Below are 20,909 nucleotides of genomic sequence, written 5' to 3' on the forward strand. Positions count from 1 at the left end.
ATAGTGAAACTGAGGAAATGCCACTTATCACAATCACACACTCCTGTCACATAACTCAAATTCTGAAAACTGCATGTTTTCACAATCCACATCTCACACAAATGAAAACAGCATTAAATTTGTGGGTTCAAAAATTGCTGCTGCTGAAGTTTCCTGTCAATTCGTTTCATCCAGGGTCCTTTTGGTGAATATATGGTTTTATGTATCAGTCTTGTAAAAAAAAAAATGTATATATTCAAATGCTTAATAAAACATTTTGGACTTTTTCTCCTCCTACTACATTGTGCTTTTTTTCTTTCTTTTTAACAAGGTGTAGTTATTCCCTGTTGTCAGCTACCAATAGTAAAATAACCTGGGAATATGGTTTCAATCCTTTCCACAGACTTTTATTCTCCAAAAATCATCTTAAATCTGCTTATGTTTTAATTTATTACAAATTAGGTGTATCAGTCAAAAACAGACCACGTGACAAACATTTATTAGTTTTTCATATTCACAAACTAGTAAAAACAACGAATCTAGATAAAAACAAGATTTTCTAAAAGAAAATAAATAGTTAAATTCATTACGTCTCCAGTTTTCTTTTCTTCATCATCTGGCCGTGTCTGTATGGGCTCTGTTGTCCACCTTCATTAACAATTACAACATCATTACCACAGGTCCATAATTAAAAGAAGCTAAAGTAATTTTCTCTTAATGAACAGGCAAAGTCAACAAGCACAGGCTGGTGCTAGAATTGTGGGCCACACACTGCCGGCTCTGAGAGTGTTAAGTCCCTGGCTATTTATATTAATGGGGACGTGTGATGTTTGCATGAGTGAAGAGGCAAAAACCAGAACTAGGCATGCACATACTTGCCTACTACAAAGTTTTTGTTAATGAGCATGTATTTATTAAGTGAACATGAGTCAGATTGTACCTGCTCCTGCTGTAGTTCTCATCTCAGAGGATCTGAATTGGCCTTGAGGAACATGCCCCTGAGGTTGAGCTGGTGGTCTCAAGTACTGGGCTCTCTGCGGGGTCTTGCTGCGTGTCATCATCTTGTGCTGGGTCGGCGTGCTGGGCCGAGGAGGTTCTGTGGAGCCCGCTGCAGGATCTTCGAGAACATCAATGCCATCCAGAGTGAAGTTCCATAATTCTGGGTCATCTGAGAAGTGAGACATTTTTACCTCATAATTTAACAACCTTGTTCCTGTATTAAAACCTCAGTCACCAAAAGTCCTTAACATTTTCTTTAGAATAGTGAGATCTATTAAATGAAGAAAAATTTCAATTAAAACCCCTTGAAAAATCTTGAAATGTAAAATAAATAATTAACTGGCCACGCTTTGAGTCAAAATGGAGGACTGGTAAAAATGTGTTTAATATTACTTCAAAGCAGGGTTTTCAAATTGTGTGAAGCCAAGAACCCCCAAATATGAATCTCTTGCAAATGACCCCTTCCTAAAATATAAAGTCAGCCAAATATTTTTAATACACAAAAACAGGTTGTTAGAAGAAATCAATAAATTTCCTGATTTCAGACCAGTGAAACTGCAATAATGTCAATATTATCTGTAAATGTTGAAAAATCTTTATTAATTATATTTCACGTTATGTTACCAATGGCACATTTTCCTTACCAGCCAGATACTCCTCCTGTTTAGCGGTCACCAGGTGTCCGTTTGGTGTACTGTGGTTAACGGGACCTACAGCCTGTCCTAAAACGATAAACCCACTGATGGACAACGCTACACACCTGACACTCCTGCAGGCGAAAGGCTTAAATGTTTTATACTCATGGCTAAAACATGAACCCTTAAATTTTCCGTCGCACCTTGCTTAGAAGCGTTTGATGGCTCGGTTTTCTGTTCCTGTAGCAACTTCTTGGCCTCCATTTCCTGTCTGAACTTTAGCTGCAGCTGCTGCTGTCTCAGCTTCCTCTGCTGCTTGGAGTCCAGTGGAGGATCAGACGAGGACAGGTCAGCCATGTCAGCTGCTGACCTAACAACATGAGAGTAGCAGATTTATCACAAGCGCAGCTGGGCTAGTGTTGTAGTCGAAGTTAGCACCAAATAAATTCACCTTGAGATGTTGCTGGGCCTGTTTTCAGAATCCTGGTGAGCTGATGTGTTGCCAGAATGTGCTGTCGTGTTTGTCAATGAAGTCCTGGATCCGGTGCCGCTCTCATGCCCTCCTTGTACAGGGCGACTTCCCATTCGCTCAAAGTGGATGTTGGCTGGTTCCGCCGGTTTGATAAATTCCCTGCTGTTGGCTCGGGCCAGGCTGTCGAACCTAGCCTTCTCCACGGACGGCTCGCCATCACTGCGTTTGGTTTTGTCCGGGTCTAAAGGAGGTGGCGGCTGCGATGACAGGAAATACAATGTATTTCAGGTACACACAGTAGGAAAATACATTGAAATGATTTACAAATTTGGCCCAAATGTTTAAGATGACTTCTTACCTGCTTTGGTATTTTATTGATGGCTATGAGATACTCCTTATTCAGAATACAGTTTCCAAGCGCGTTTCCAAAACACCTTTTTGTAAAATAAAATTACAATTAAAATTGTGTACATTATATAAAAATAATAAATCTGGAAAGGGTGATCAGGAGACAGTTGTGAAGTGGAAGGGGTTCTATATCACCTATTAAAAGATATTATCCTACTTATTATATGGCTTCTTATCAAATAAATACATTTATGGACTTGAAACTCTTTTATCAGGCAAGATATATATATATTAAAAAGTAATTTATTCCTGTGATGTCAAAGTTGAATTTTCAGCATCATTACTCCAGTCTTCAGTGTCACGTGATCCTTCAGAAATCATTCTAATATGCGGATTTGATTATCAAGAAACATTTATTATTATTATTATTCATGTTGAAAACAGTTGTGCCGCTTAATATTTTTGTGAAAACCGTGATAAATTTTTTCAGGATTCTCTAATGAATATAAAATACAAAAGAACAGCATTTACTTGAAATGTTTTATAATTATTATAAAATGCCTTTACTGTCACTTTTAATAGATTATTAATACATCCTTGCTGAATAAAAGTACTAAAATATTGACCACAGAATGCCACAAATGACTACTCAGAATCAAGTATATGTAGAGGCAGAAATAATTACTTGAGTGCTCGTTTCAGTCCATCTGTGACGGCTTCTTTTCTTGCTTTTTCCAGTGAGAGAGCTTTTGATTTGAGGCCTTCACTCACCCCATATCCTACATCCTCATGGAACGAGCCATCCTATGGAAAAGACATATAAGAAACAGAACTGTACATGTATGCTCCTCATAATGCTGCGTGTCTATCCTGTCAGAGTGCTTACCTTCAATTGGACCTTCACAAAGGCACTGACTCCAACATAAAATTTCCCATTGATAAGGTCTACAAAATCTGTAACACAAGAGTGACCACACACACCCTTTCAAAAACAAGCATCAACCTGATTTAAATGCAGCATAAATGTGATGGTGTCCTTACCGACATTTTGCTGAGATATTGAGTGTGACCATCCATTATATCCAAACATTTCATTGGCAAGGCTTATAACTCTGTGACCTTCGATATAGCACACCTACAAAACCAAAGCAAATGTCAAATAATTTGGAAAACAGCAAGCTAATCAACTATATATTAAATGTGCAAGGCTAAATAAGTGTACAAAAAGCACATTAATTCTGACCTTTTGTCCTCCTCCAGCCTGTCTGGAGCTGATATATTCAGGTCCGAGTTTCTGCCGCAAAGCATTCTGGACTGCCTGGTACTCCTCTGCAGTGTATGCATACTACAACAAACATCAAGTTACAAACGCATTCTAAACTCCTGAAAATACATTATGAAGTGTGCTTTCTGTAGCTCTTCACATTATGTCAACATGACCATAACAAAGTGTTAAAACCTGTCCCCTAAAAAACACACACCTGACCAAAACATGTGCTGGTTGTATGAGGTTTCCTCTCCTCTTGCCTCCCACTGCAGTGATCCATGTGTGTTTTCTGATCGCCAAGTCTGAAAAGCCGTCAATATTCTCTTTTAAACGATGTTGAATATGTATAATGTGAGTGGAGGTCGCTAAACTGTAACAACAGGAAGTCTGACACAACATTACGCGCTAGTGTACGCCCATAGTGCGCTACCATCTATCTACCCCACTTTCTGTTGACCAGGCGACACATTTAACTGGTAAGCGTTCAGTCAATGTTTCTACGGGAACGTTCTAACGTAAAAACCGGACGCCGAACGGCAGAATTCTCTGGTCTTGGTTGAGCGTTTGAAAATTCCCGCCGCAGCGACACAACCACGTTTACGCCGCCCCGCCCACACGCACGTGCGTAACACGTCATAAAGACGGGGAGAAATTCAGTGAAAAGTCGAGAAATGAAATCAAAATTGACGTTTTTTGGCTTTTAGAATGATGTTAGCCTTACTGTTATCTATAAGCTAGTGTACTCCAAAACAACGACAATATTCGCATTTACAAGATATAAGCATTCAAGCATTCAAAAAAAGAATGTAGAGTTAAGAATCCCCTTTTTGTGTTTTGTCACAGATAAATGATTATTGTGTTCTCCGCGTTCACATCACAAAATGAAAATAAATATTAACATAAACAAAAAATCTAAATGATAGCAAAATAAAAAAACGGCCATTTATTTGAAATCCAGTCTAATAATTACTGCTCACTGTATTTGGTAATGGACATTTGGATTAATCTCAGTGCCTAGCATCTTTTAAAATCTATTTTCTAAATGCATTTTATAGAATTTATTGTGAACAATCAGAATGCCAATTGGAACTAATGGTGAAAATGACAGATTTCTCTCTGGTGATGTAAGCAGGATCAATCCAATCATCAATCCCACCCCTGCAATTAACGATTAACAAAAAAATTGTATCACCATGTCTACACCAGTGTTGTGAGTGATCGGGTCTCCAACCGAGATCGGGTCTACATCTTGATCCTTCTTCTTCTTCTTCTTGTTACTGGCCGCTCACTCCTTAAGAGTATTTTGATCCATTGGCTCAATGAACATTTAATGAGTACTATTTTTAGCACCTGATTACAATTCCTGCAAAATCACATTATGTCATTTGAAATGCATTGTAATGACCATTTAAGTTAAATGTTTTATATACTAGTACATAAACAAAGCTTTAGGTTGTGAAATCAAGCCTTATTCTCTTTTCTATCTTTTTCTTGTTGCGTAAGCTACCCGATTAGCCTGCTAGCCTAGCCTAAACGCCATGAATTTGAACTTACCCAACATATATGTGTTAATGTCCAAATATTTGTTATTATTTCAGTAATAACAATGTAATATGTTCGTATTTTTATTCATGCAATTTTTCGTATTATTATTATTATTAACAGTTCATCTGACCCAGCTCTCCGTGCCCACCCCAATCTGTCAGTGGGTACAGAGACCTGAAGTGGGACAATCCATTGTAGAAAAAGGCCCAGCAGAGGTTGTACTTCCTTCGCCAGCTGACGAAGTTCAACCTGCCACAGGAACTCCATTGTGAAAAAGCTGAGGAAGTTCAGCCACAGGAACTGCTGACTCAGTTCTACTCAGCCGTCAATGAGTCTGTTCTATGCACTTCTACTGTCTGGTTTGGTTCAGCTACCAAATCAGAAATAAGAAATAAATAATCACAACGTGTAAACTCTTAATGTTCTGAGCGCTACAACTTTTAGCACATGGCTGCTGTACCACCTGACCACTGCAGATTTAAAGTGTGTTCGACTTGAAGTGGCGCTGTGCAGACTGGTCGGTGTATGACATCAAAGTACAGCGAGAGGGATTCGCATACGGAGCTTTATTTACCGTAAATATGACATGGTGTGAACGCAACATAACTCCTACATCTCAAAATCCAATCAATAACCAAAGCATAGAAGTCCCTGACCAACATTTTTTTCTCTTTTTTGTGTGGATAATCTCCCACACTCAGATGAACATCACAATACAGAAAAAAAGATCTGTCGCTACTTCTGTTTCACCAAAAAGATTTTCTGCCAGAATAAATTGTCAAATACATTTATTTTGGTGTGCTATGTAAGGGATAATGCCCGACGAGGTGTCCATTGTCAGGTATTAATGGACGACGGCGAGGCGTGAACCGTCCGACGCGCAGCCGAAGTCCATTAATACTTGACAATGGACATCTCGAAGGGCATTAACCCGCTTATACCATGGTCACTTGCCAAATAACACATTTTTAAAACATTAGTTTATATTTTAATTAGTTTTACAATCGAAATCTAAAGTTTTTACAAACAATAACTTGGTTTCCCTGGTTACGCCTGACGGTTTGTCCTCTATCACTTTTTAAGCCAATCAGAATCGAGTATTCACCCAGACCATGGTATAAGAATATACAATGCACTGAATCATTCGCTCAACCTATTCATTAAAAACACTGTAATAAGAAGTCTTATTGTTCTTTTAGATTTTTAAAATACAGAGGCAACCTATGACGAAGTAGCCTTCCGTTTGGCCTACATGTAAGCCGAATAACAAGCAAAACTTGATTTAAATGTATTTAAATTCTGCTCTGCCTCTTTAAGATAAACCGCGGTTGTGCTAAATTATATCCCTGTCAGTCACCGTCAACTCAGCAGAGATATCCTAAATCTTAATTAGGGATCCGAATAAAGATTGCAGTCTGGTTAGCATCACTCAGTGACTGATTGGATTGAATATGGATTTTATTATGCATGGCTTCTTGCTGAGCTCGTAAAGCGAAACGGGAATATAATTTCCTTTATTGATGTATATTAAATGTTAGCATATCAACCCTAAAATTGATACTTTACATTCTAACGTCTCTTCGTTTTGTTTCAAGAATATCTTGACCCCTCGCACAATGGCGCGTACGCACGAGCTCGGGCGTGAACGCGCCCACAGTCTGGGCTGTCGTCTGGTCAGACAGTCTGCAACTCGGGAAGCGAATAGGAGGGGCGAGTATTGGGGATGCCACAGGAATTATCCATTAACCCCGCATAAACCCACATCCGTATTTATGGATTAGTTTCCCCTGAAGTGTAGAGCGTCATATTTATTGCTTCCGTCCTCATTGAAGTTACTTTAATATCCCTGACTGCTCTTATTCACTTTGCACGCGGAACACATGACGGTGAGTTGAAACATTGTTACTGCAATACTGTTTGCGTGGAGTGTTTTATGCTATATTGCGTTTTCCCCTGGATGAATGGTGCATTGTTGCGCTGTTAACAAAAGTGCCATGATCACCATTAGGTACATTGAGTACCCAGTGCGTCAATCCCTCAATGAATAACTTATAGCTACGGATGAAATATGTAATCAATAGAAATTGATGCATTGTAACACGGTCAGTTGAGTTGTTTGATTCGTATTGAGCTTTAACAGCGATATCTGTTAGTCCAGGATGGGAAGAGATGCTCTTCCTCTCAAATAGCCTTCTCGGGTTTACCCAGACGTCGACGTTTTACCGTCCCTTTTACCTGTCTGCACTTTAGAAAGGGAAATGGACTCCTCCTGCTCCTCCTGTAATACATCGTGGCTCGTGTCGTGTCCTGGCACGTTCAGCGAACAAAGGGAAACTGACATGATGCTTCAGGGAAAGTGAAACAGATAAAGCAAAGTCACATATTTAGGTCGAGGATGTTGAGATGCGTGTGTGTTTTTTAAGAGCTCATAAAAAGCTCTTACGGCCGCCTGAACAAATGATGACAGACTGATGCAAGACAAGTCTTTTGTTGTAGTAGCCTATTTTCTTTTGCGACGCTTCCCGAATGGTCCATTAGGGGGCGCGGGTTGAATTGTGTTGCTGAGGAACACATGGAGAATGACATGAACAACGTAAACAAGCACATCGATCCATTTACAACAAAATAAAACTGACATTTCTAAATTTTCAGCAGAATGGTTTACAAAGAGCAGCCTAGGCTATGTCTTTACTGTAGCTGTCTTATATGAATTGGTTATAACATGACCTCATAATCTATTCTAGACTGTTTACCAAATGCTTGCATCTGGGATTAGTGAAATTTAAGGGGCTAGTTCACCGAAAATTGAAAATTATTTTATTTACTTAGCCTCATCTCGTTTCCATCTTAATTACTTTATTTCTTCTGCAGAACACAAAATTACCATTTTTAAAGAATGAGTAGCTAAGTCGCTATTTCCTTTGCATTTGCAATGAATGGAGACCGGAGCTTCAAAATTAATTTGAACAAATTCAGATGGATCAACCGATTAATTAAGACTATCCGATTTTAAAGAAAGATTATTTAACTGCTGCGTCCCAATTCAGAGGCTGCATCCTTTATAGAGCGCATTCAATGGCCGATTGCTTCACCGCTGTGCGACAAAGGCTGTCCCAGTTCGAAGGCTCCTTCAAATGTGTCTTCCATATGCGTCCTTCGTTTCCCGTGAAATGAAGGATACAACAGATGAATCCTTCGCGGCCTTGCCTACCCAAAATGTATTGCGCGCCTGTGATGACAGTATTTTTTTTTTTTTTTGAGAAATTGTCCAATTACACTTTAAACATAAGTATTATTGGGTTTCAACTTACTCAAATATCTAATGATACAAATGTAAAAATAAAATAAAAAACTTTAAAGCGGTTTAAATGTTGACTTATATTTTACTAAAATGTGATTATATATAGTTTATACTATTATAAACAGAAATGGACCATGGTAAACAAATGTAGACAGTTTGTGAACCCTGTTTTGTTTTCAGATAGTTTAACAATAAACGTCACTGGTGCTCGTCAACGGCAGCTGTCACAGTTGCTAGGCGACAAGAACAGTCCTCCATTTAACAGTACGTCCCATTTAACAACGCTCAGTCTGACCTTCGCTGCCTTCGAAGGCGTGGCCTTTGAAATCCGAGTCCTTCGAAGGATGCAGCCTCTGAATTGGGACACAGCCATGACTAGTTCTCATGAACATTAAATAGTGATGCCTTCTATTGAACTAATGATTTGTTTTCATGAATCTGAATGATCTGAGTTTGACTCAGTTGCAGTTGCAGCTCACTGAAGGGAAGGGATTTCAGTGAATAATGGCTTAAATTTCAGTCTGTTTTTAACACAAAGCAATTGTAATCAAGAGGAATATGGCGCACAAGTTGTATGAACCTCCTTTATACTTAATTGTTGTTGTTTTTTGCATCCTTTTGGAAGTTTCAGTTAATTGTAATTGCTTGGAAAAGAGCGACCGGTACACAATAGAAATTATTTTGTGTTCTGCAGAAGAAAATAAATCATACAGGTTTGGAACAACATGATAACAGAATTTTCATTTTTGGGGGATCTATCCCTTTAAAGATGCAAGTAGTAGCAAACACCACAACCCTCTCTGATTTTGTTTATTTCTTCATTCTCTTGTGTTATCAGAAGGACCAGATATGTTCTGAATGAAAGGAGGATCTGGCAGCCTTTCGATAACAATGCTGGAGAACTTGAGCGGAGCCCACATTGATCGACCCGTCCCTAGATCATCCACGTTCAGCTTCTCTGCCCTGTTTGCTCTGCCACACCATCTTCACATGGATGGGAGCAGTCATCCATTCAGGAGGTACAACTGATGTTGTGAACGGAACTATTAACACACTCACATCCTGCTATACATACTCATATCCTGTTATTTGTTTATGATTCCTGTGTTTTTCCTTGTTACTTGTACCCTAAATGAGCCATATTTAAAACAGTTCTCACAATGTGTGACATTCCTCAATTTACTACCTGCTGAGGGACCCATTTTGTGGACAATTATGTAGCATCAGTATGATGCCACAGGAGACATGACATAACATAGATTACTCAGTTCCAGGAACCAGACCGATATTAATGTAAATTCAATGAGTTCAGTCAGGACCAGTGGGAAATGGATTACATTTTTCCAGGCTGAAGTCAATAGAGTAGTCAGAACCACAGCATATACTGTACATGCTATGAAAATTATAGTTTGTAATTTGGTTCTTATATAAATACATAATAATAATAATAATATTTTATAAAAAAAATTATATTAGGAAAAGATGATTATTTATTATATTATATTATGTATGTATTATATTTTTATTTTTTAATTTTCCGAAAAATGTACTTTTTCAAACTCCTAGACCGTTTATCAGATTTTCACGAAAATTAAACTAGATGATATTAAGAATTCAAGCTGATTCGTCAAACAGTTCTTGAATAACATGCAAACGAATTTGGCATCTAGTACTCCAAAATGGACATGAGGCTGTATCTCCGCAACAAAACTTGGTATCTGTAATCGTAAGCATGACTTGAGTGTGCAGTGCAGTGTTTCGCCACTGTGCCACCTAGTGGTCAGAAGATATGAAAAATTGATATTTTTTGCTTAAAATGGCTGACCAGTTTGACCAAAAATCACAACACTGGTCTCTTTCAATTTGGGGCGCCATGCCGAGTCGGATGATATCAAATTCTCCAATTTGGCCATTTTGCACATCGGCCATTTTGAATTTTGTCGTAAAATGCTATATTTTACGAAGGCATTGGCGTATCGTTACAAAACTTGGTATGTGTCTCCGGCATGATGCCTTGAAGATACTCACAAGGTTTTAGGGCAGCGCCACCTTGTGGTTAATAATTATAACAAAATTAAAACGAAAGAAAAAATTTGAATGGCGTTCATTCAATTCTCTGAGTCATACCTAGAACATAGATACCAATTTTTCCATAGTCGGCTGTAATTCCTGTCTGCCATTTTGTCTTTCTTAAAAAATCTACTTTTTCAAACTCCTCCTAGACCGTTGCTCCATTTTCCACAAAAAATTTATCAGATCATCCTCAGACCATGCAGAGAACATAGATACCATAGGCGGCCAAACATCTTGTCCGCCATTTTGATTTTATTTTTTACAAAAAAACTTTTTGGAAATCTTTGTCGACTATTTGTTGTTATATATATTTATAAATATATAATTTGGAATATAATCTGTATTTTATATAAAATAGGACATTATTATCCTATTTTTATTTTTTAATTATACATATATAAATATAGGAATAATACGGTAATATTAATATAAAATAATAATAATATAAAACATATTTATATTCCATAAGATATATTATATACAAAATATATAGTCTATTTTTTATCATCCTCTTGGCACAAATCATAAGTTTCAGTGCTTAGAAAAGTAATACCACCCACCTCTATTCAACAAACCTCATGATTTGAGGTATTTTAAAAGCTCACACTGCACAGGAGGAACAGGCTGTTACTCCCTTGTACTGGGAGTGTGAAAGAAAGGGGTTTTTGTGTTGCATAACTATTAAACAAGATTGGTTTATCCTCGCGTGTGTGTGTCTGACAGAGAGAGAGACTGAGGAAAGGATAGGAATGTAATGTTAGGAGGAAGGAAATTGATTTCTCAACAGTAAAACAGTAGTTCCACGTCCCCTTCCCCCTCTAGCTGCATCTTTCTAGCTCCTCCCCTTCTCTCACTTGTTGTTGTGGTTCTGGACTAACTCTAGTGTGTTTTTAACCATGAGGACCCTGTACCGCTTAAAGTTGGTGAGTTCTCCAAATCTGAGTCAGCTGGGGAAAAATGAAAAGGCTTCATTGGAGGAGAGAGGATCAGGCCCTAATGCCACATGGAACAGGTTAGTGCGTGTTTTGTGCCCAGCACATGTCCATAAGTGTCATAAACTGAGATGTAATTTCACGTCTGTGCGATTCATTACAGCATTCACAACGCAGTTATTGCTGTATTCCAAAAGAAAGGACTGGCAGACAATGAACTCTATACGCTCAATGAAGGCGTGAGGTGAGGCAAAACAACATCGCATGTTTTGTAACAGCAGACTGGTCTTTTGTTCGTTTTTATACATTTTTGTGAATTATTTATTTCGCTATAATGGTAAGTGTTAGCAGTGTGTGAAATGTAGACTTTAACACACTGTCAGCTGTGATCTGAGGCTTCACATTATCAGCACAGAACAGTTGTGAGAGGACGCAGAGCCTCAGTCCGCATGTAACTGTTACAAGAAAAATTGTGAGGCAATAACATCCCTAAAAAGGAAAACATACCCACATCATATTTCACCTCAAAAATCAAGAGTAAAAAATTATTTCTTATTTTTGCGCTTTAAATAGTAAACCCTGGGTCATTCTAAACCACAGGTAAACGGAATCCACGGTTATTATAAAGAAAGCTAAGCTTAACCTCAAGCAGCTATTCCTTTTAGATGTTTCTTTTTCGAGAACATTGATGTAATCATCTAGAAGTGTTATTTTTTTCCTAGTAATACGTTCATGTTTTGTCATATTTTTATTTGTCAACATTAAGTGTGTCCCCGGCTCGAAAAGAGAAATTGACAAAAATGCCCATCCCTAAAAATATACAGTATCATTATCATCAACGTTTGGAGTCATTAAGATCTTTTTTTGAAGAAGAACTCAATTAATACTTTTATTTAGCAAGGACACACTATTGATCAAAGTGAGAGTAAAACAGACATTTATAATGTTTCAAAAGATTTATATTTCTAATAAATGCTGTTGTTTTGAAATTTCTGTTCATCAAAGAGCACAAGTGTTTTCAACACTATTCTTAGCAGCCAATCAGCATATTAGAATGATTTCTGAAGGATCATGTGACACTAAACACTGGAGTAATGATGTGGAAAATTCAGCTTTGCATCACAGGAATAAATTGCATTTTAAAATATATTCAAAACAGTTATTTTAAACCGTAATAATAGTTCCCAATATTACTGTTTTTACAAACTTTTTGATCAAATACATGCAGCCTTGGTGAGCAGAAGAGAATTATTTCAAAAGCAATAAAAATTCCCCCAGTAGTCTGTATACTGTATAAATTTTGCTGCTAAAATTGTATATAATATATTATTATAAAAACATATAGGTTTTTTTTTTCTATTACATTTTGGGGTGAAATATTTGAACATGTTCTTGACAGTCATTTAAACCAAATTGCGTTATTTTCTTATACATTATATTTTAGAATGATTTTTCTTCTGAAACATTTGATATACAATATTATATATCTTTTATCAGGCAGCTATTGAAAACAGAGCTGGGCTCGTTCTTTACTGAATACCTCCAGGTGAGAAAATGTTTTAAAAAATCAGTTTTTCCAGAGATGTGTTTGTTCTAATATATACCCTTTTTTTATATAAACTATTTCTTCCCCTTCTCCCTCATTATCAGAATCAGCTTTTAACAAAAGGCATGGTCATTTTACGGGACAAAATAAGGTTTTATGAAGGTATATCATCCCATTTTAACAACAAAACACATGTACAGAATTGCAACATTACACAGCGTTTCACTCGGTACTCAAACAACACAATCTGTTTCTCGTCTTGCTGAAAATAGGTCAGAAGTTATTGGACTCTTTGGCTGAGACGTGGGACTTTTTCTTTTGCGATGTTCTCAATATGCTTCAAGCCATCTTCCACCCCGTCCAGGTACAGTCCAGTCATACTGCGAAATAGCTTATCAGACACAGCAGTGGTGTGTGAATCTGTGTGCATGTTCATGTTCAGGGGAAGGAGCCGTCGGTGCGTCAGCTGGCCCTGCTGCACTTTCGAAACACCATCACCCTTAACGTGAAGCTAGAGGAGGCTCTGTCCAGACCGCGAGCCCGTGTCCCACCCTCCATCGTCCAGATGCTTTTGGTGTTACAGGTACACATGAACTGCAAGCACTCGCTTTTCGCAATCCTCTTAGATAACGTGAAGGTTCCAGCCGTCCCGTCATAAGCTGCACCCAGTAATGATAGCATAGTGACTTCAAGACAGGTCATTGGTGATGGTGTAAGCAATTGTGTCATATAGAGCGAGACATTAATCATAAGCCTAAAAAGGTTAGTCAGAGTGAAACTCCTAAATATATCATCTTCTCGTCTTACAGGGGGTTCATGAATCCAAAGGTGTGAGTGAAGAATACCTGAAGCTGGAGTCTCTGATTCAGAAGGTGGTGTCGCCATACCTGAGCACGCAGGGACTGTGTTCACATGAGTGTGGCGCTTCTCACTGCTCGTGTGTGATCGGTGAGAGACAGACACAACATTTAGTCTGGTTTCTTTCTGAAGTGAAGAACTTCACTGGAGAGTTCACACAAAATAAAAAGGCAGCAGTATATATGTATATAGGGAAAAACACACACCACTGTTCAAATGTTTTGGTTTAGTGAGATTTTTTAATGTTTTTGAAAGTCTCTTATGCTTACCAAGTCTGCATTTATTTGCCAGGCTGTGTTTTTTATCCAAAATACAGTCTTTAATTTAAAATAACTCTTTTCCATTTGAATATGTTTTAAAATTTAATGTATTCCTGTGATGCAAAGCTGAATTTTCAGTCTTCAGTGTCACATGATCCTTCAGAAATCATTCTAATGTGCTGATTTGGTGCTCAAGAAACATTGTTGAAAATAAATGTTTGTATTTTATCATGGAAATACAGAAAAATTATGATAAATCACTATATTTTGAGATAAAATATGTTAGGTAAAAAGGTGGATGTTTTAATTTATTACGACTCCTTTAAACTGTGTGAGATTAAGCTCAAAATATTAAGATAGATATCATTTGCTAAATTTAAAATAATATCTGGAATATATTTACTTTGATAGTACAAAGTTCATTGTATAAATTTTTTGAATTAAATTATTTGTAAATCGCTTTTCACAATAAATATCATAGGTAACAGTGGCTAGGAGAAACTCCATAAAAAGAATACAGAAATACAAATTATGTCTCAAGTAATAACGTATGTCGCAAAGAAGGAGAGATAAACACTTAGAAATAAATATTGTTTTCTATATTTATTACTGTTAAAATTTAGGGCTGTCAGTAGAATAAAATTATTGTGATTAATCTCATGAATTCCAGCAAAAGCATATTGAAAACGTAATATCAAATTTGATAAATGTGCAAAAAAAACTTGAATAAATAGATGAACTGTTTCTTTAAAGATCTTGCAATTATGTTCTCCACCCATAAACATGTGCTCTGATCATATGTGATTCAGCCACTGATATTTGAAGTATGTCAGAACGGTACTACTCCAGTAAAAAAGCAGTATATCATTACTAATTTCTTGAAAATCTTTCCAGAGAGGCGTTTGCAGTATTGCTGGTCCAAGTCTGCAGACCTGCCCTCCAGTAACCCGGTAGTGCGCTCCAAGAGTTACAACATCCCCATGCTGACCCCCGTGGCCGAGTACGACTCCGAAGTGAGCTCTGTGGGCAGCGTGGGCATCCGGCGTCACTCCGCATGCGATGTCACTTCCTGCATAGAGCACCAGGGCTATTCGACCCTGTCTGTGGGAATAGAGACAAGCTCGACCCCCAGACTCTCACTGGATCACGAGCTCACCCTGTCCGGTGTGGTGCGAGGGGCCACGGGACAGCCCGCTCTAATTTCTCCGCCCGTCTTCATCCACACCTCCGCGGGGTGTCTGCACGCACCGGACGCCCAGGTGGCTTCATCTGAGGTGGACAAAGCCCCTCCGTCACCCCCGAGCTGCTCCTCCAGTCCGGAGACCATTGTAATGCAGGGGCTGGACTCGCTGGAATCGGATCCTGACGGAATCTTCATCGACTTTTCCCACTGCCGCTCCGATTCTTTTGGAACAAGCAGGAAAACTAGCTGATGGAATGAATTGCTGTGAAGAATCCATTTCAAATGACTGATTATAAACTACTAGTTTTTTTTTTTCTGTGAACTTGTGTAGTAGCTCTGTACGTCATGTATTTTTAAAACTGGAATTTCTTTCCAGCTTTGCGCAAAAACTGAGGCTGCTTTGTGGAAAAATGGGAGAGGACTCAATTTAAAGCAATTGTTTTCATAATGTTCTAAACCTGTGAATTTTTCTTCATAGTTTTTCATTGATAATAGACGTGGAATGTGTCCATTTGAATTAATATGCATTTTACTATCTCTCATTTTATGTTTAAAGCTGCAGTCACGTTTACTGTTGTTTGGCAAATCCAGCCATTTCAATAGGAATCCATCTCTACATGATTGACAATAGACCTTTTTAGCTCGCAAAATGTGACTGCACCTTAAGTGAGCTTTGCTTAACGTATTGTTATGAGGCGACAGTGTCACTAAATGTAGAAATCTCTTCCATTACTGTCACTCTTGATCTCATGCGCTATTTATTGCCATGGGGCTTTTAAAAACTACATTTAGTGCTTATAAATCATTGCCAATCTAACCTGCACTCTTGATGGTATAAAATGAAATTTGTCTCTTCATTTGTGAGAATAGCCGAACTATTGCTAATGACAACACAGTGCAGAACATTGTACGTTCTCAAGCTTTTTGCTATTTTATGTGATGATTATGAGCTGCCAGAGAGCAAACAGGGTTTGCTTATTGAATGTGTTAAGAAAAAACCCCTTTTAGCTAGTTGATAAAATAGTACAAATGCAGAAAAAATGGTGTTAGATGAGACTGAAATAGAAAATTTCTCCTATTGGCTATAAAATGCTATTTTATAAGGTAATTTTATATAACATTTTGTTTAATTTAAAAAGCTATTGTCTTATTTGTTTAGAATTTAATAGTTAATTTAATCGGTTAAATAAGCGTAAACATAATTGGATAAATGTATATTCTAGAATAGAATATATGAAAAATGATAAGGTAGAGAGTTTTTTGTTGTTGTCATTTTTGTTTCTCTTATTTTTATGTATGGAATCTTTTTGACTTAGGTTATAAATTGATCAATTTCTCTAGTTTTATAGACAGAAATTGAGCATAGATTTTTACACAAGGAACATTTTTAGAATTTTAAAAGGTTTACAGTGGTACTTTAATACCTTGCACTGTCATTTCTGAAGTCTGTGCTTTGTTTCATACTGAATTTGTTATCAGCTTTCATGTGTGCTGCTGTGGAAAACCTCAACAAAACTGAATTTGTAGTAAAATACTTTTATGCTTCATGTTTATGAATGTTTCAGAGTACAAGAGTATGGCTGGGTTTTATACTGGTCAGGCTCATACTTCATTGTTTGTCTTTCTAGATTTTGTTAGAATTTACTTTAGTCACTCTTTCGTTAAGATGAACCGGTTTGCATAGGAAATAAGCGTGAAAAACTAGATAACTGGAGCTTGTATTTGTTTACGTCCGGTGACGTTGAGCCGGAAGCAAGGTTTGATTCGTGAATGAATCATTCTTTTGAACCGAATCTTTTCAATAAATAAGTTGAAACGCTTCATAAACCATAAACTCGCCAATTCACTGAACCGAGACCCGTTAATACCCTTATTAGCAGAAAACCGATATATGAGCTCATGATATAAGCATTTGGAGTGAAACGAGGATTTGTATCAAAGTAATCAACGTTACTTTAGTATCTAAATATAAGATATGAGGACCTAATTATGTGTTTCATCAACACAAAACATATTTTTGAATTTTATCATCTCTAAATGTGCCATAACCTTTTCAACTATGAGACGTAAATTATTTTGTGTCAGGTTTTATTATTAGCTGAATGTCTGGTTTTATGAATAAAAATGAATTTAAAATGTGATTTTCTTATGTTTTGAATGTAAAATGTCATAGACAACAATAAGTGCATTTTAGAAGCATCACGTACGGACGTATTTGCGCCTTGACGTAAAGCTTAATCTGTTTTTGTGAACCAATTCTTTGAAACTGCTCAAAAGAACCGATTCGCGGAAACGAGTCGGACATCCCATCACGAATGGAAGGGGGTTGTTGTTGTTTTAAATAAACACAGTTTGAATTAATTTGAGCAAATGCAATGCTTTATATGTTTTTAAAGGAAAATAATACATTTTGATATACACTTCAGACATTCTGAACATAAACTTATGGTGTTTTCCATACAATAAAAACAGTCCGGAGAATAGTCACCCTCCCCGTTTTTAAAGGATGAAGACAAAGGCTACCGGAAACCGGACTCCATAGTTTTCGTCAAATGGCTGGTTTGTATTCATGCGAAATCGTTTGTTTTCTCCAACCATAAACGTTTCGTTTTTCAAAGTCTTTTCGGCGAGCTTTTTCATGGATTTACATTTATGTTTACTAAACATGTGTCGCGATCTGGAAACAGCCGTTACAAAGACCTGGCGGTGCAAAAACAGCGTCTACTCCGACGTAAGCTGGTTATTCCAAGCGAATGAATCTCACACCAAGTTTTAAATGCAACAAAGCGCGGTCGTTTTTTGTTTTTGTTGTACGTTTACTTCGTTCTGACATTTCTCCCGGTATTTTGTTTTACATGCGGTCCTCGCCGGCAGAATTCCAGACTACTAACTTCGCTAAGCTAACGAGCTGCTCTTAGAAATGGAGATCCACATCTCGAGCCTTTTCCCGGAGATCTTAGCGATGATTTTCAACTACCTGGACGTTAAAGGCAAAGGCAGAGTCGCGCAAGTGTGCACGGCATGGAGAGACGCCTCGTACCACAAATCAGTCTGGAGGGGAGTAGAAGCCAAACTCCATCTGAGAAGAGCAAACCCATCGCTCTTCCCCAGCCTCCAAACCAGAGGGATCAAGAAAGTCCAGATCCTCAGCCTGAGACGCAGCCTCAGCTATGTTATTCAGGGCATGCCCAACATCGAGAGCCTTAACTTGAGTGGATGCTACAACCTAACAGATAACGGCCTCGGTCATGCTTTCGTGCAGGACATCCCCTCATTGAGGATCCTCAACCTCAGCCTTTGCAAACAGATCACCGATTCCAGCTTGGGCAGGATTGCGCAGTATCTGAAGAACTTAGAACTGTTGGATCTCGGTGGGTGTAGTAACATCACCAACACGGGGTTGTTGCTAATCGCTTGGGGCCTTCATAACCTCAAAAGCCTGAACTTGAGAAGCTGCCGGCACGTCTCGGACGTGGGCATCGGGCACCTGGCCGGCATGACGCGCAGCGCCGCGGAGGGATGCTTGAGTTTGGAGCATCTCACCTTGCAGGACTGTCAGAAACTCACCGATCTGTCGCTCAAGCACATTTCCAAGGGCCTCAACAAGCTGAAAGTCCTGAACTTGAGCTTCTGCGGTGGAATTTCCGACGCCGGCATGATCCACCTGTCACACATGACCCAACTCTGGACTCTTAACTTGCGCTCCTGCGACAACATCAGCGACACAGGCATCATGCATCTTTCCATGGGCGCTTTGAGGCTGTACGGGCTGGACGTGTCGTTTTGCGACAAAGTGGGCGACCAGAGCCTTGCTTACATCGCGCAGGGCCTGTACCAGCTCAAATCCCTGTCGCTTTGCTCGTGCCACATCAGCGACGACGGGATCAACAGGATGGTCCGGCAGATGCACGAACTGAAGACGTTGAACATCGGCCAGTGCGTCCGGATCACGGACAAGGGCCTCGAGCTCATTGCGGATCACCTGACGCAGCTGACCGGGATCGACCTGTACGGCTGTACCAAAATAACCAAAAGGGGACTAGAGAGAATCACGCAGCTGCCCTGCCTTAAGGTGTTGAACTTGGGACTTTGGCAAATGACCGAGGTCAAGGGTTTAGGAGACGCCTCTGAGATCCTGCCCTGCTACGCCTCGTAACGTTTACGCTACCTCAGTGTCGCCAGTGATGTCTTGTTTTTCTAGAGACGTGTATTATATTATTAAGACGCACAGTCGCACCATCATGTACTTTGTTACTAAGCCTGTTTGGAAAAGGGGCTTGATGTAGTTCAAATTGAATCAGCAATAAAACACTGAACAGCCTTCCTAATGGTATAGTCTGAATTATGATGGTTCCCTTGAATGCCTTTGTTTTTCTGTACTTTGTTTTAGAGCCTCAAATTGAGGTAAAATGTCTTTTATTCTCATTTCCACTGACAAACGCATTTTGTCACTGCCTTTAAGTATTTATCCTGAAATACCAGCAATTGGAGAGAGAAAAAAAGTTTACCATGTGTGTGGACAAGGACGGAAAACTTGCTTGTTCGTTTTATGTGATTCCTCCCTGGTAAAATGGAGCATATGCAATTTAAACTTTGTTTAAAAAAAAAAAAAAAAAAGAGGCCAGTTTGCTTGTTAAAGACCTACAAGATGTCTGTTTATTTTCCTATAAATGATTAAAGCTAAAATTGTTTTTAACTAAATTGTTTTCCTGTTATTATTTTTATACTTCATCATGTTCTACAACACTCATTACATTTGTTTTGCATTTGATTTTTTCCATAATTCCACTCTTTTTATTTTTCCCAAAAAGTGCATGTATATACACATAAAATAATATATTGACAGTTTATGTACATTTAATTGCAATTAAAAATGCTTATATCTACATAATCACATACTCTCATATATGCAAGCACAGAATAATCACAATAAGCCCAATTTTACAAATCTAGAATATTGCACCAGCTAGTAATTCAAATTTCTATAAAATGTTTTTTAAAGTATTTCTTTAAAAATTGTCAAATTGACAAATAGCTGTAAAAGATTTATTAGTCAAAAGATGTGTGAATCCTAAAATACAAATTATATATACTGAAACACCATTATCTGCATAAATGACAGGAAAATTAAATCATATTGATATGTATAGAACTATTATACATACATACATACATACATACATACATACATATATATACAGGTGCTGGTCATAAAATTAGAATATCATCAAAAAGTTGATTTATTTCAGTAGTTCCGTTAAAAAAGTGAAACTTGTATATTATATAGACTCATTACATGCAAAGTGAGATATCTCAAGCCTTTATTTTTGTTATAATTTTGATGATTATGGCTTACAGCTTATGAAAACCACAAAATCAAAATCTCAGAAAATTAGAATATTACATGAAATCACACAGTAATTACACAGTGATACGGTCATGGTCATTGAACCAGGTTTTGGTTCTTTTGGCAGTGTGGGCCGGTGCAAATCCTGCTGGAGAATAAAGGAA

The 20,909-nt window shown here is 38.0% G+C and overlaps 3 protein-coding genes across 3 annotated transcripts; 2 read left to right on the forward strand and 1 right to left on the reverse strand.

The window, feature by feature from the left end:
* Positions 1–371: 371 nt before the first annotated feature.
* Positions 372–4,309, reverse strand: rad52 (RAD52 homolog, DNA repair protein). Its single transcript, XM_079859479.1, has 11 exons — positions 3,915–4,309; positions 3,677–3,778; positions 3,475–3,568; positions 3,320–3,387; positions 3,119–3,237; positions 2,444–2,519; positions 2,065–2,342; positions 1,817–1,983; positions 1,623–1,700; positions 920–1,147; positions 372–627 (listed from the first exon to the last, which is right to left on the reverse strand). The coding sequence occupies exons 1-11, from the start codon at positions 3,978–3,980 to the stop codon at positions 566–568; spliced, it is 1,338 nt and encodes a 445-aa protein (XP_079715605.1). The 5' UTR covers positions 3,981–4,309; the 3' UTR covers positions 372–565.
* A 2,367-nt stretch (positions 4,310–6,676) lies between these two features.
* On the forward strand, positions 6,677–17,766 carry prr5a (proline rich 5a (renal)). The gene is made up of 10 exons (XM_079859480.1): positions 6,677–7,131; positions 9,385–9,565; positions 11,521–11,631; positions 11,715–11,795; positions 13,049–13,097; positions 13,202–13,259; positions 13,370–13,461; positions 13,540–13,680; positions 13,907–14,045; positions 15,110–17,766. Exons 2-10 carry the CDS (start codon positions 9,405–9,407, stop codon positions 15,646–15,648), a joined length of 1,371 nt encoding a protein of 456 aa, XP_079715606.1. The 5' UTR covers positions 6,677–7,131; positions 9,385–9,404; the 3' UTR covers positions 15,649–17,766.
* A 270-nt stretch (positions 17,767–18,036) lies between these two features.
* Positions 18,037–20,090, forward strand: fbxl14a (F-box and leucine-rich repeat protein 14a). Its single transcript, XM_079859481.1, has 2 exons — positions 18,037–18,129; positions 18,273–20,090. Exon 2 carries the CDS (start codon positions 18,319–18,321, stop codon positions 19,552–19,554), a length of 1,236 nt encoding a protein of 411 aa, XP_079715607.1. The 5' UTR covers positions 18,037–18,129; positions 18,273–18,318; the 3' UTR covers positions 19,555–20,090.
* Positions 20,091–20,909: the final 819 nt, after the last annotated feature.

Source organism: Squalius cephalus (genome assembly GCF_949319135.1).
Source record: "Squalius cephalus genome assembly, chromosome: 23".
In the NCBI taxonomy this organism is placed as follows: domain Eukaryota; kingdom Metazoa; phylum Chordata; class Actinopteri; order Cypriniformes; family Leuciscidae; genus Squalius; species Squalius cephalus.